The sequence below is a fragment of the Xenopus tropicalis genome, chromosome 7 (assembly GCF_000004195.4).
Source record: "Xenopus tropicalis strain Nigerian chromosome 7, UCB_Xtro_10.0, whole genome shotgun sequence".
Classification (NCBI taxonomy): domain Eukaryota; kingdom Metazoa; phylum Chordata; class Amphibia; order Anura; family Pipidae; genus Xenopus; species Xenopus tropicalis.
This window is the reverse complement of record NC_030683.2, coordinates 92,167,262-92,182,032: the sequence shown is the minus strand read 5'-3', so window position 1 is coordinate 92,182,032 and position 14,771 is coordinate 92,167,262. Positions and strand designations below refer to the sequence as shown.

Below are 14,771 nucleotides of genomic sequence, written 5' to 3'. Positions count from 1 at the left end.
TGTTAATTAAAGTTTTGTATCTTTGCATTCATTTAGTTCTATACAATACATATGTAGTGGCAGCAGGGATGATATTTGTCCCTATGCCTTCTAATAACCAGGATAGATATATCTGTGCATTCTTTGTGTCATACATAAGCAATAGTAATGTGCAGCAAATTCTACCAGGATTCCCCAGCCTCCATGAAATCATTTGAGGTATTCAGCAGTCAGACTTTAGTTTAGTTCTCCTTACTGGAACTGTCAAGAGCAGATTTATCCCTCCTACTCCTCAGTCAGTCAGCTGGAAGGAGACTGCACAGTTAAGCTTCATCCCCCAACACTAGCCCCCATCATAGTCCCAGCCCTAAGCCTTTGCCTGTGAAAGATGAGAACATTTGGCTCCAATTAGGGAGTATAGTTGGCAGCCTTCAGACTAGCAGCCTGCATTTTTAAAGTAAGAAAAGAATCAGAGGGGAAGTAAGAGAAATTCATGGGAAGGCTACAGAAGGGATTTAGGAAAAGCACTGTTTAAAGACTTCACAAAGATGGATGGAGAGGCCACTACTGTATAAACACAGCACCTTAGCAAAGGGGGGATGTAAGTGGCTTTATGATAGGAGCAAGGTGCAAGAAAAGAAATCATCTTTTGGACTGGTCAGTATGCATATCATTGTAAGGCAGGCAAACTCAGACCAAGGGGCAGCACACAGAGAGAAGTGACTATAGGGAGCATGCAGTGCATTCCCCCAACAAGCTGACTGAGAGAAGGTGTCCGCTCAGCCTCTGCCAAGTGCATCGCCTATCACAGACTTCTGATAAAACCATGGGTGACATCCAGGAAATTGAGCATTGGCAGAAAAGGTACATCTGGACATTTCTTGCCATTTTTGCTGGAACAGTGCTGGTAGCTGGAATTTTCACAGCATCTAATTCAGTGTCCTTGGACTCACAGGTAAGTGCCAACAACCTGGTCACTATGCAGTACAGAGTCATGTCAGCAGAAGGAAGCTTGGACATTCCTATTTAGACTTTTCGGTATCTGGAGTGTTTGGGAAAATATATAGTGGTATAGTGTTTAATACATAACTGATTATTATAAGTGAATGCACAATTTCCAATATAGGGTAAAGGGTGTTGCCCTAGAACCTAGAATCACAAGGGGCACCTTGAAAGGACGGGGTTACATAATATCAGTATATATAAGAAATGTCCAGCCATCATTGCTCCAGCTTTTGTTTGACTGGTACTCCTCAGCATCCAAACAACAACCGGGGGATTCACATTCCAGGTGTAAATTTTATCCAGAGTTGCAACACATAGCAACCAATCAGAATGATGCTTTCATTTGCAGTGGAATGATCAGAAAGCTTACTGCTGATTGAGGGCTATGGGCTATTAGTCCAGTTTATTAATCACTTCCAGTAAGATGCTTAATTTAAAGATGTTCCGTTTGACACCTCAGTTCTTTTGTGCATAAAGCTGTACTATTTGTTTTTAACCTATAAAAATTATTTTGCATCCTGGCAAAATGGGTAGAATGTGGTAAATGTATAAAATCCCTTATCTGAAAGAAGTGGCATAACTATAGGGGGAAACAGACCCTATGGGGGCAGTGCAGAGTAAGAGGGGGGGCCCAGTCAGGGCCACTGTGACCTGCCAAAACAACCTTAGTCTCTACGGGGCAGGGGCCTCCTTCCTACTGTGTCTCTTACCACATGGCACTTATTCCTTGTGTATTTAAACTTATTTATTGTATTTATTATAACACTTGTCCTCCCTGTGTGTAATTTTGTATATTGTAAGATTGTACAGCGCTGCATACCCTTGTGGCGCTTTATAAATAAAGTTATACATACTTACATACCTGCACTCCTCCCAGGGTGCCAAGGTTCTATAACTATGTGCCTGTCCGGATCCATCCACATTGGTACACTATGTGGAAGTTGCATTCCCACTTTACTGGTATTGAAGCTCATGGTGCTGGGTGGCACATGTATAGACAAAAAACAGAAATATTTGATTTGTATACCCTTCTATTGTACATTGCTGATGAATATGCTGGTGCATCATAAATAGGTCCTAATAATAATAATTAATATTTCTATAGACTCGCCTGCATTGATCTATTTATTGTGGCCATGAAATAGTTAATTCCTTTAGTGGACTCTGGTCTAGTTAAGACTAATATGGTATCTGCTTCCTTCCATTCCAATTATGTAATATCCTTTGAGGGAAGTCAGAACTGGACAAAGCTCTGGTTATTTATCAAATGTTTGTTCCTAAAGTGAAAGGCTTGCTCCTTAACTTTATCTCCTTAGGAATGGGCTGGGAGAGTTTGGCTGATAAAGCAAATAGTTTTGTGTCCCAAGATGAAATGCAGCACCGGGAAGCCAGGCACATATAATATACAATGCAGCATTGTAAGGCTGAACAAGGGCTTTCACATGTATCTTTCCACAGGAGGGATCAGCTGAGCATTAACAATAGGAAAGAGAGGTCTGCAGAATCACTTAAATGACTCCCATGAGTGGCCTGTAAGGAGGGCTGTCACTGTTCTACATTAGAAAGCTACATGCATTTAGCTGCATTAGGCAATTTCAATTATAGGGGTTTCATTCATTTCAGGAACAATGACAGATGCTTGTCTGTATTAAAGAGTATTATATAACCTGGGTCCTCTGGGATTTTAACACTAACTGGACTGTTTGACTTACTCCTAGCCAAAGTGGTTTAATTAATCCCACAAGCTATGTAAGATCATGCCTCATTTCTATATATAAGATTATGTTTAGTAGGACCATAATACCATCTGGTAAGTATTTTGTAATTCAGCTCTTGGATATATGAGCAAATAGAACTTTGGAGAAGTTTGCACAGACTATTGCTGGCTAAATAGGTATTTTCAGCACCCTAGCCTGTGTCCTGCCATGGAGTCCAATGTGCAATGCTTGCAAGCCTGCAAATAAACACAGTGCACCAGTGATGATCAAACTGGGTCAGTCACAGGTCCATTACCTAGACGACTGAGAATAAAGTACCCATAATAAAATAAGGTAGAGGTGTTCAATAGAGGCCAACCTGTTGTTCCAGTTAAAGAAGAACTTGACGGTCTGAAAATTCACCTGGGAGTGACTTAAGACTCAAGACTTCAGCTAGCAACATGCAGGTCTATATCATATGCTTACTTGGCCCATGCAGTCCTAGTAGGTAACATATTGGCCAATGTATTAAGCCAAACAGATGGCCTAACCAACCAAAATCTGGCAGATATTTATTGTATGGATTTAAAAGTCATGTTGGGAGAGGATCCCACCTGCCTGAAAGGACTGAATAGGTCCTTATTATGATCCAATTAATGATCTGGGGGGCTAAACAATTTAATTAGACTGGTTTGGCACACCTTGTAAGTGGCCAGATGAGGTAAAGAGTAGCCACATGAGTAAATCTTTTAATGTATGGCCAGTTTTTCTGTGTATTAGGCTACAGGCCAACGGGTCAAACTACAACCACTGGATGCTATTATCAATAACTATGAAGCATGTACCTCCTATAAAGATTACAAAGGATATCAAAAATAACACTCAAGTTCAGAAGAACATTTCTCTTCTGTAAAGTTCACTTAACTTCTCTGTAACATCTACTAATACCTTTATCATTCACAGAAGGTGATGGTTTATGGCTGGTGTCTGCAACAAACCATCAATTTTCTGTAGCTCTTTTTATTAGACATTACAGGTTTTTCTTTTACACCTCAACACTGCTGGAGGGGTTTCTAAAGAGGTACCCTTACTCTCTCACTGTTTGTACTGTCTAAGCCTGAGTGGCATATACTATGTCAGGGACTGGCTTGAATATCATATAACAACACTGGGTGATTTTGTTTTGGCTTCAGTTGACCAGTGAACACTGCCTTAACCCTGGTGCCAAGGTCTTCCTATATCACTTGCATAGGCTAGTCTATGATTAGAGCCAATGTTAGGCAATAAATAAATGAATACCCACTCCCTAAGATGATAAGTTAAACTCCTTGCAGATAGCACTGTTGCCCCGATTCTGCTAGGCAAGGAGTGCTAACCTTTGCCCCGCTGTGCTGCCCATTACAATCAAATGTCCTGTCCAATCCAGGCTTAAATATTGCCCTTGAGTCAGAGAACATGTTTGTTTCCTTGTGAGATATATAGCTTTTACAAATTGCACTGAGCCACTTATCAATCCATGCAATATGTGAGTTCTGGCAAATACCAGAGGGGCTGCTGTAAGATGCCATAGCATAGACAGTCACTATTTATTGGGCTGGTGGGGGGCTGTTTGGGCCTCTGTGTACTTGAAATGCCAGGGCCTTTTTTGAATACCAGTCTGTGTCTGAGCCATGATTTTCCCCAAACCAGAATTACAATGGAGGTAAGAGTGGGTTAAGCTCCAAAAATGAAAAGCTAAATCTGCCAGGCTAAATTACAGACAGCCTTTCTTAACAGAAAATAAAGTAAACAAAATGTCACAAATGAAACTCACATTCCATGTGTAAATCAAAGTGCAAAAATCTCAGCATTTTTCCTTTTCCAATCTGCAGACTGTAGGCCTGATTGTGTTACATGTCATAATTTAAATTTATTTGTGGTGTCTATGATGTTCTTCCTTTATCCAAGGTAGACTTTGTTGTGGCTCCAACCCCGGCTCTTCAACTGCCCCTTCAGCTCCCTCGCCACCTGCGGAACAAGCGTTACACATTGACTCCAGGTCTTCTGAAATGGGATCATTATAACCTGACATACAGGTATTCATATGGCAACTAGTTGATGGCACATTGACATAAAGATGGACAGTGCATAGAGACTAGGCTCTCTGAACAAGTCTGAAATAATATTTTCTGCAGTAAATCTATATTGCATTATGTTACAGTGCCTTGCAAAGCTATTCAGACCATGCAACAGATGTTCTGCATCATATTTTTTTTTTCATTTTATTTTTAAAGGTAGTTTTTTACAGAGTTGGGCTGGAGTACCTGGGGCCCACCAGATACCAACCCAAGGGCCCACCACCCAGCCACCGCCACTAATGCTCCCAGTGGGCCAGTCCAGTCCTGTGAATACTGTCCCTACACTTTATTTTTTTGTAGGATGAGCCCAAATCACTCCCCAATAGTGTGCAAAGTTTTTTCATACAAATGAGGTAAATAAGGCAGATAGAATACTAAAGCAAACAGCATATTTCAGCTTTTAAAATATTTTTACATTTTTTTAAGAAAAAAATATTTAACATTTTAGCAGTTTGAAAATGATCCCAGCTCTGCAAGACACTGGATGCAGAGTTTTTCATGCTTCCTGTTGATAAATTTGACACTGGTCCACCCCAAGTCTGATAGATGATACATAAGAAAGACATTATGTGCATAGACTATAAAGACCATAAATTCAGGAAATGAAGCAAAAGCTCATATCTAGTGTTCTGGCGCACTGCCTGTTATAGAGCATACTATAAGGTTTGGATACAGGAGAGATAACAGCTCCTAATTAGGAGAAACATTCATGAGTTTCTTAAGAACAGCGACATCTCTGTTTCTTTTTTTATCAGTTTAGTCCAGTCTAATAAAACATTTCCAACAATAAAGGTCCCCATACACGAGTAGATCCGCTCGCTTGGCGATGTCGCCAAGCGAGCGGATCTTCACCCAATATCCCCACCTACGGGTGGGCGATATCGGGGAGCGTTTAGGTAAAAAAAAAAATAATTTGATCGTTTTGGCCCTGTGGCCAAACGATTGAATTATGTGGGCGGCAATGGGGCAGTCGGTTCGGGGACTGCATCAACGAGCCGATGCGGTCCCCGATCCGACTGAATTTTCTAACCTGCCCGATCAATATCTGGCCAATTTTAGGCCAGATATCGGTCGGCCAGGCCCCTCGGTTCTGCCCCTACATGGGCCGATAAGCTGCCAATATCGGCAGCTACTATCGGCCTGTGTATGGGGACCTTAAGACGTTTCCAACACATAAAGGAGAACCTCTCTGTTTACCCAATGTATAACTTCCATATCCTTTTTATAAAAAGCAAATTGCCCTGTATTACTGCCATATCCTCTAATGACTTCATGAGGTAAATGCCATTTCCTATTGCATGGAAGACACAAATTCTTTTTCTACACATATTTCCTGAAATTCTCTATTTTCTCCCCCAAAGTATTGTTTCATTTCCAAGGAATTTGATCAATGAAAGTGACACAAAGAAGGGGATGGCCCAGGCTTTCCAGATGTGGAGTGAAGTGTCTCCTTTTCACTTCAAGGAAGTCCCTGCAGACCAACCAAGTGACCTAGTAATAGGTAGGTGGCACTCATGTATTTCCATTGCTCTCAGATCCTTTAGCAATGATCAGAGACTAAATGGGGCCATAGGCCATACCTCCCAACTGTCCCACTTTACGCGGGACAGTCCCGATTTTGCTACCCCGTCCCGCTGTCCCGGATAGCCGCCGATCTGTCCCGCTTTTAAAGGTCTCCGCTCCCGTGACGTCACACGCATGTCTCCCCTGAGCTCTGCTCAGTTCAGTTCTAACATAAAGGCCTTCACAGTGCAGAAGCTGCGGCGCTAACAAGTGCGTGTGACGTCACAAGGAGGAGAAGGAGAGTCCTGGGGCGCAGCCGGATGGTGGTAGGAGCAGGGGGAGCTGCAGAAAGCAGGGGGATGCTGGGGAAGACACTGGAGGAAGGTAAGGGGCAGCTGGAGGATGTTGGGGAGGACGCTGGGGGAGCTGGAGGATGTTGGGGAGTACGCTGGGGGAGCTGGAGGATGTTGGGGAGTACGCTGGGGGGAGCTGAACGATGTTGGGGAGGACGCTGGGAGGAGCTGGAGGAAGGTAAGGGGCAGCTGAAGGATGTTGGGGAGGACGCTGGGGGGAGATGGAGGATGTTGGGTGGATGCTGGGGGAAGCTGAAGGATGTTGGGGAGGACACTGGGGGGAGCTGAAGGATGTTGGGGAGGACGCTGGGGGGAGCTGGAGGATGTTGGGGAGGATGCTGGGGGAGCTGGAAGATGTTGGGGAGGATGCTGGGGGGAGCTGGAGGATGTTGGGGAGGACGCTGGGGGGAGCTGGAGGATGTTGGGGAGGACGCTGGGGGGAGCTGGAGGATGTTGGGGAGGACGCTGTGGGGAGCTGGAGGATGTTGGGGAGGACACTGGGGGGAGCTGGAGGATGTTGGGGAGGACGCTGGGGGGAGCTGGAGGATGTTGGGGAGGACGCTGGGGAGAGCTGGAGGATGTTGGGGAGGACACTGGGGGGAGCTGGAGAATGTTGGGGAGGACGCTGGGGGGAGCTGGAGAATGTTGGGGAGGACGCTGGGGGGAGCAGGAGGATGTTGGGGAGTACGCTGGGGGAGCTGGAGGATGTTGGGGAGTACGCTGGGGGGAGCTGGAGGATGTTGGGGAGGATGCTGGGGGGAGCTGGAGGATGTTGGGGAGGACGCTGGGGGAAGCTGAAGGATGTTGGGGAGAATGCTGGGAGGAGCTGGAGGAAGGTAAGGGGCAGCTGGAGGATGTTGGGTGGATGCTGGGGGGAGCTGGAGGATGTTGGGTGGATGCTGGGGGGAGCTGAAGGATGTTGGGGAGGATGCTGCAGTTGGGAGCGGCCCATAGTATGGGGACACTGGGGGAGGACCAGCAATATTTTAGGGGGTCCCTGCTCTAGCACCAATGCAAAATATAACACCTGGCTACCAGTATTTTAGGGGGCCCTGGCTACCAATGTCTGTCATGAGTCTGTCATTAAATACAGGTGCCACAGTGCATAATGAAATCCTTAGGGCCACAATATGTCATAAAATGATTGGGGCCACCGTGTCTGTCTTCTGGTGCACTTTGTGTATGTTATGCTTTTCAGACGTGGTTTTGTAAAATGGGCCTGTTTGGATGGGGGGGCGTGGCCAAAAAGTGGGTGTGGCATAGCGCGGCAGACATTTTTGTCCCTCCTTCTGCTTTTCAAATGTTGGGAGGTATGCCCTAGGCAAGGTAGTGTTTTGCTCCCCCCTTCAACTGGGCACCCACCTCAAAAGAAAAAGTAAGAAATTACTATGTTATGAGAGGCAAAATTTGGTTTTGACCACATCCACTTTGTGGCCACACCCCCAAATACCAAACAACCCAATTCCATGTTTGAAATGACAGCATTAGATGCACAACGTGCACTAGAAGACACAGTGGACCCCCACCATTTTATGACATAGTGTGGCCCAAAGCATTCCACAACACACACTGTGGCACCTGCATTTCATAACAGAAAGATCACTGCTGAAATGGCCATTGAGCACTCCATTAATGCCAGACTTGCTAGTAAGCCTCCCTTTGGTCCTGAGGCTGGCTCTCACTCCCTCCAAGCTCAGCTGTAGCACTACACGAGCAACATGGTGCATAGGCACACAGGCATGCACAGCCTCATATACTCCTGCTAGCGCCCATGTTTTTTATTTACTCGGCTGCACCTCCCCTTCATGATGTCACTTCTATGTCGACGTGTGCAATGCATCATCATGTTGCATCAGTGTCCCTTATTACAGCCAGGAAGGGGGTGGGAAGCCGGCAGAGCAGCCAGTGAGTGACTGTGTGGGCTGGGAGGGCACAGCAGAGCCGCAGAAAATAACATTGCAATGCCCAGGGCCAGGCCCCTAAAACTAGGTGGGCCCTAGGCCCGGAGTGCTGCTGTTTTCTTCATTTTTTTATTTATCTGCCCGGGCAGTGGGTACAGCATGCACCTGGGGCTGCAAGATTCTAGGCAACTACCTAGGGCACCTTGTGGGTAATCTGGCCTGGCAATGATACTTTGTGCCAACACATTTCAGATATATAAATGTGGAATTCAGGGTTCCTAGCTGCTAATCATCAAAAGGCCCCAAATACGGAGTAATAACTTTGAGGTTTGGACATTTATACATCATATACTGTACATATACATACATCAAGTGTGTCTTGACTGTTGAAATAAAATATATTATGAGAATCAAAGACATACTTCCCTTTATCTTACACTTTGTTTGGCCTTCATTTATCATATCTGTAGTAATAAGTCAAATAAACTGGACTTGCTGTGTTTTTCTTGATGACGTTTCACCAGTCATCCAACTGACAATTCAGAATGACTTCCTGGAATAAATACCCTAGAATGTTGCTCCAACATTATGTACTTGACCCATTAAACACCAAGATGCTGTGTATATATTTTTATATGTTATTTTTCTGTACCAGGTTTCTATGGTATCAATCACACAGACTGCTTGGAGTCCTATATCCATTATTGCTTTGATGGAACAACGGGCGAGTTGGCACATGCGTACTTCCCTAAAACAGGAGAAATACATTTTGATGACAGTGAATTTTGGATTTTGGGTAACACGAGGTTCAGTTGGAAGAAAGGTAAATTTCTCAGTTAGTAAAGGCTTTGGAACAGGGCATGGAATCCTAGCAAGAGCTGAAGGTGATCGTGCAAATAGTTACGGCTACATGTAACAAGGGAAGCATGGGTCTCAACCTGCTGCAATGTTGTCAATCATCTTTATAAACGTCAGTAATACCAGAAATGAAATGGATTAATCTAACCTATGCTGTACAAGTAAACTGCAGCGATCCTGGGGCTGCTGCCACCCCCTCTCTCCTGCTTTGTGCTCACAATTGTAGTATCAGTGTGTGCCCACAGGGGGCAGCATTGACAATGCCAAGAGGGCTCTATGCACTAGCAGAGCCAAATTTTCATTTTAAAAAACAAAAATTTAGCTCTTAAAGTTACCAGAGGCTTTTTGCTCCTGATAAATGGTCACTACCTGCCGCCTGAGGTGAGGTTTTGGCAGGAGCAGCCCTGCAGGTGAAAAGCCTTTCTTTTATTGGAGCTTGCTTGCCTTCAGTTCTGCTGTGTTCAGACATCTTTCTGTGGTAGGTATAGATACCTTAGGCTGCTGTGCTTTGCTGATAATATTACATTGATAAAAAATGGGTAGGCAGAATACAGTCGAGAAGCTAAAACATTTCTGGGGGAATTTTTTTTTTCTTTCTTTAAATTCTCTCTTATGCATCCTATGTCTATACGTTTCCTGCATCTTTTCTTATTTTCAAAAAGTGTCATTTCTGTCACACTTCTGGCTGAGATTCTAGCTATGTTTCTGAAAGAGCATTCAGAATGGGGCAACTTAACAGTTTACTAATCAGTAAATATTGCCCTTTTACATCTTTTACCTTGAGCCACCATTTAGTGATGGGCTGTGTGCTCCCTCAGAGATCACATGACCAGAAATAATGCAGCTCTGACCGTAACAGGAAGTAGTGTGGGAGTAAAAGACAGAACTCTGTCCATTCATTGGCTGTTGGGACCCAGCAGTATGTGTGCCTTGGCTTGTTTGTGTGCACTGTGAATCCTATGATCCCAGGAGGTGGCCCTTAGTATTTAATATGGCAATTTTCTATTAAGGATTACCCAATGGCAGATACTACTAAAAAAGTTGTAAAGGTGTTAAAGGAAAACTATACCCCCCAAACAATGTAGGTCTCAAAAAAAAGATATTGCATAAACCAATTTATATGTAAAACCCTGCTTCATCTAAATAAACCATTTTCATATAAATATACTTTTTTAGTAGTATGTGCTATTGGGTAATTCTAAATAGAAGATTGCCATTTTTAGAATTAAGGGCCGCCCCTGGGATCATAAGATTTACAGTGCACACAGCCCATCACTAAATGGTGGATCATGGGAAAGGATGCAAAGGGCAATATTTACTGATATATATATATATTCCAGTTTGGAGAGATTCTTTAATAAGTCACTTAACATAATATAAACTATCATACAGGACAGTTGAGAGGTATGTTATAAGCTTAAGGCTTGAATATAATAACTCATTTGGTAATTGAATGGCAACAGAGCACCTCCTGTTTCCCTTATCATCATCATATTTATCTTTAGTCTTTATCATCTAAGACTTGTTTTTCGTAGGGGTGTGGCTCACAGACTTGGTTCACGTGGCAGCCCATGAGATTGGCCATGCGTTGGGACTGATGCATTCCCTCAATTCTAATGCTTTGATGCACATCAATGCAACTCTGACCGGAAAAAAACTGATTTCGCAGGATGATATATGGGGAATCTACAGTCTTTATGGTTAGTATTCAGAGCAGCAGCACTTTTTCCAGCCAATTGCATTAAAAAATTTGGATTGGGATGGCGTCACTTCAGGTGATCGGCAGCAAAATGGCAGGTCCAGTCAGCAACACGTATTGATGCAAGACACAGTGTAAACCATAGAAATACTGCCAGCTTGAAGGTGGCAGTAGCTTTGCGGTTTCCCTATGTCAATAGGCACAAATTACAGTAAGAATGATGGACCCAAGCATTCTAGATAATATATCCCACGGTACCAGAAATTATATTCAGTTTGAGGATGAGGTAACTTTGAACGGTGGTATGTCTTTAGGGTTGCCACTTTTTGTAATAAATAATACCATTGTGTGGATTCTGGCAAATGCCAGAGGGGCTGCTGTAAGATACCATAGACAGTCACTATGTATTGGGCTGATGGGGGGGGGGGGGGGGGGGTGTTTGGGCCTCTTTGTACCTGAAATACCAGGGCTTATTCTGAATCCCAGTCCAGGTCACCAGGTTACACCACTGAGGCTTTCTTCTAGTTGCTTGTGTTGGAGCAACAGGGTGTAGCCTGAAGGCTTTGAAAATATTTGAAGGAATAAGTGATCCCTGATCACATTGGGTTCTTGCTAAAAGGTATAGGTTTTTTAAAAGTGTCAATATCCCCTTTGAATTGGCTTAAAACTAATATACTCACAAGTGCTAAAATCAAATATATTAATGCTTCCATAAGGCCATATTTGTCATTATACATTTGTCTGTTGTAGGTTGCAAGGATAAATATTTAGTGTGTGCCTCCTGGGCCCACAAGGGTTACTGTGACTCTAGAAAGAGAATTATGAAGAAGTATTGCCCTTACAGCTGTGACTTCTGCTATGGTACAGTATTCTCTTTATCCTTCTCTGCTTCTCTGAGATTTACAATCTGGGACAATAAATGATCTATTAATGTGCTTTCTTTATAGACTTCCCATTTCCAACCAAACTGCCTACACCTCCACCTCCTAGAACGAAAGTCCGATTGGTTCCTGAAGGCAGAAATGTTACTTTACGGTGTGGGAAAAAAATTATGCATAAAAAAGGAAAAGTTTTGTAAGTACATATTATGCCATGGATTTAGAAAAATTCTTTTTCCCTTTGACAGTGTTTTTTGACAGACAGTTAATCAGTTTAACACTGGCTCTGGCCTTCAAAGAGGCTGCTCATGCAGTGCTTCCAGATATGGCTGCTAGCGTTTCTTTTATTGAAATTACACTCTTCGAGTTAGTCAAGGGCTGACTCTTTAAAAGGAAACCTTAAAGTAAATTTGGGAGCATTGGTGCTTTAATTATTAAGGGCAGAGAGAACAATGCTGCATAATACCAATCTAATCATTGGGAACGTATAACTTTGGGCAAGTCATTCCTGCACTCCCAACAATGCGTTTAGTATGACATTGCTGTTGCAGTATATGGATAATAAAACAGCATCATAACATACAGGGGCAGATTTATCAAAATGTGAGTTTAGAGCTTAATAAATAAAAACTCACCCATGTTCTATTCATTTCTATGGGATTTTTAGAAGCGTATTTATCAAATAGTAAATAATTGAATAAATAGAACATGGGTGAGCTTTTATGTATTAAGCTCTAAACTCACATTTTGCTAAATCTGCCTTTTAAAGGGCCACTATACCCTTGGCTTATGATCATGTTTAATCAACACACTGACCAATATCAATGGGCAATGGAGAATATTGGTCAGGATAGTAGCCAGCCAGCCCAACATATATGTACCATAATCACATGAAACTTTTGTACAGCATTTTGTACTTGCTTGATTTATGCACCACTAGTAGGTTAGTGTGGTGGTGGTACTGGGGAACATTCTTAAAGGGAATGACAAGCAGCAGGCAGGATCTGAGCAGTACAATGGCATTTCTGTACCTAGAAAATAAATCTGTAGTGGATTTATGGTGGAGGAACAAAAAATGGTGTGGGTTGGAGATGTTAGCCAGTCAGTTTGACCTGTATTTGTATAGTTAATTTCTGCACTGCCAACCTGTGAGCTATGTGCATGCTGGATGCCCCAACATAATCTTTGGCAGGTAAATTTGTTCAAATAAAAACTCCACACAAACCCTTACCTTCATTGGTTTAATCATTGTTTCCCCTCTCAGCTTAAAAGGATTGTTCACCTTAAGACCAAACGATCGAATTAAAACAGTGGGTGTATGGGCCGTCAGACAGAGGACCACATCAACAAACCAATGGGGTCCCCGGGAAAATCAAACCTGCCCTATCGAGATCTGGACAATTTTAGGCCCGTCAGGGGTGCCCATTCATAGGCAGATAAACTGCCGAATCGGTCTGAATGGCCACCTTTAGGGCAAAGAAACACACGGGGTGATTAGTCGCTGCAACTTTTAAATAAGCCACTCTTTTCAAAAAGACATGGCGACTAATCGCCCCATGTGTCTTTGCCCTTAGTAGAAGATGGAAAATAATTCAAAAACTAGATAGTGAAGACTAATTGAGAAGTTGCTTAGAATTGTCCAGTCTATAACATACTAACACCCCTTTAATTTGCACGCTCTGAAGTGCTCAACATTATGCCACTGGCTCATTCTGAATGAATGCATTTACAGAGTCACACCAGCAGAACTCTTTGAGACATTTGGCAGAGCAGGCAGAATGGTGCCCTATTTAAAGATAAATTGTTATTATAAAGCTGAGAGGCACAGGCATGGGATTCAGGGTTAGTGAATATGGTCACTGGCGGGTGCCTTCCAAACTGGCAGCCTCAAGTTTGTTTGCCTTTCTCTACAGTCCATGCTGGATAGAAGGGTGAGGGTTTTAGGGTGTGACCTCAATTCTACTGAATATAACCACTTTGCAAGTCTTAATATCAGTTGTAAATACAATAACACAATGTTTCTATTCCAACAGCTGGTACAAAGACAAAGAGTTGCTGGAGTACTCTTACTATGGTTACCTTAGTCTCGATGATGATCACATGAGTATAATTGCCAATGCCATAAATGAGGGACTGTACACCTGCATTGTGAAGAAGAGGGACCGCATTCTCACAACTTACTCATGGAACATACGACTGCAAATGTGAGAACTCTGAATGCAGAGCACCGATAACCTCATAGACTGCCATCAGACACGGGAATATATGGAAATCTAGAGTAGGCCTGAATTGTTTAGCCAGTCAACCAGTCCATATTGATTGTATATTTTCATTATTGCATTCCAGCTGGCAACACTGTTTACTGCTCACAGAATAACTGAACAGAACTGTGGGTATGATAGTCTTACTTCTTCATAAAGGGGCTCATAAGGTGGTACAAAACCCATTATTGCGTTGACATTTCATAAGATATTACACAACTGTATTGTGACTTAGTGGTAACATCACAGATATCGGGCTTAATATTTAAAATAATGGTAACAGCTAATAAAAGTACATTCTTTCCTCTGACACTCAAATGTTTGCATTAGACTTTTGCACTGGTATTCCCAGCCTACAGCTGTATTTTAAAGGGTGAAGACACACAGAGCTACTTAGTAGCAGCTACTAAATGCCAGAAAATATCCTGCCATAGACAATACTAAGAATTGCTTCTGCTAAAACACATGTAGAGACCCATATCACTAAATGATCAGCATTGTTTATTTTTGTAGTATGTAA

The 14,771-nt window shown here is 43.0% G+C and overlaps 1 protein-coding gene across 2 annotated transcripts; it reads left to right on the top strand.

The window, feature by feature from the left end:
* The first annotated feature begins 220 nt into the window (after positions 1–220).
* On the top strand, positions 221–14,563 carry mmp23b (matrix metallopeptidase 23B). 2 transcript variants are annotated; one of them, XM_031906131.1, is made up of 8 exons: positions 221–934; positions 4,629–4,756; positions 6,178–6,299; positions 9,211–9,378; positions 10,949–11,113; positions 11,863–11,973; positions 12,060–12,186; positions 14,024–14,563. In XM_031906131.1, the coding sequence occupies exons 1-8, from the start codon at positions 806–808 to the stop codon at positions 14,196–14,198; spliced, it is 1,125 nt and encodes a 374-aa protein (XP_031761991.1). In that variant the 5' UTR covers positions 221–805; the 3' UTR covers positions 14,199–14,563. The 2 variants fall into 2 exon arrangements, with proteins under 2 accessions (XP_031761991.1, XP_004916207.1); XM_004916150.4 differs by having other exon boundaries at positions 223–934; positions 6,160–6,299.
* The last annotated feature ends 208 nt before the right edge of the window (positions 14,564–14,771 follow it).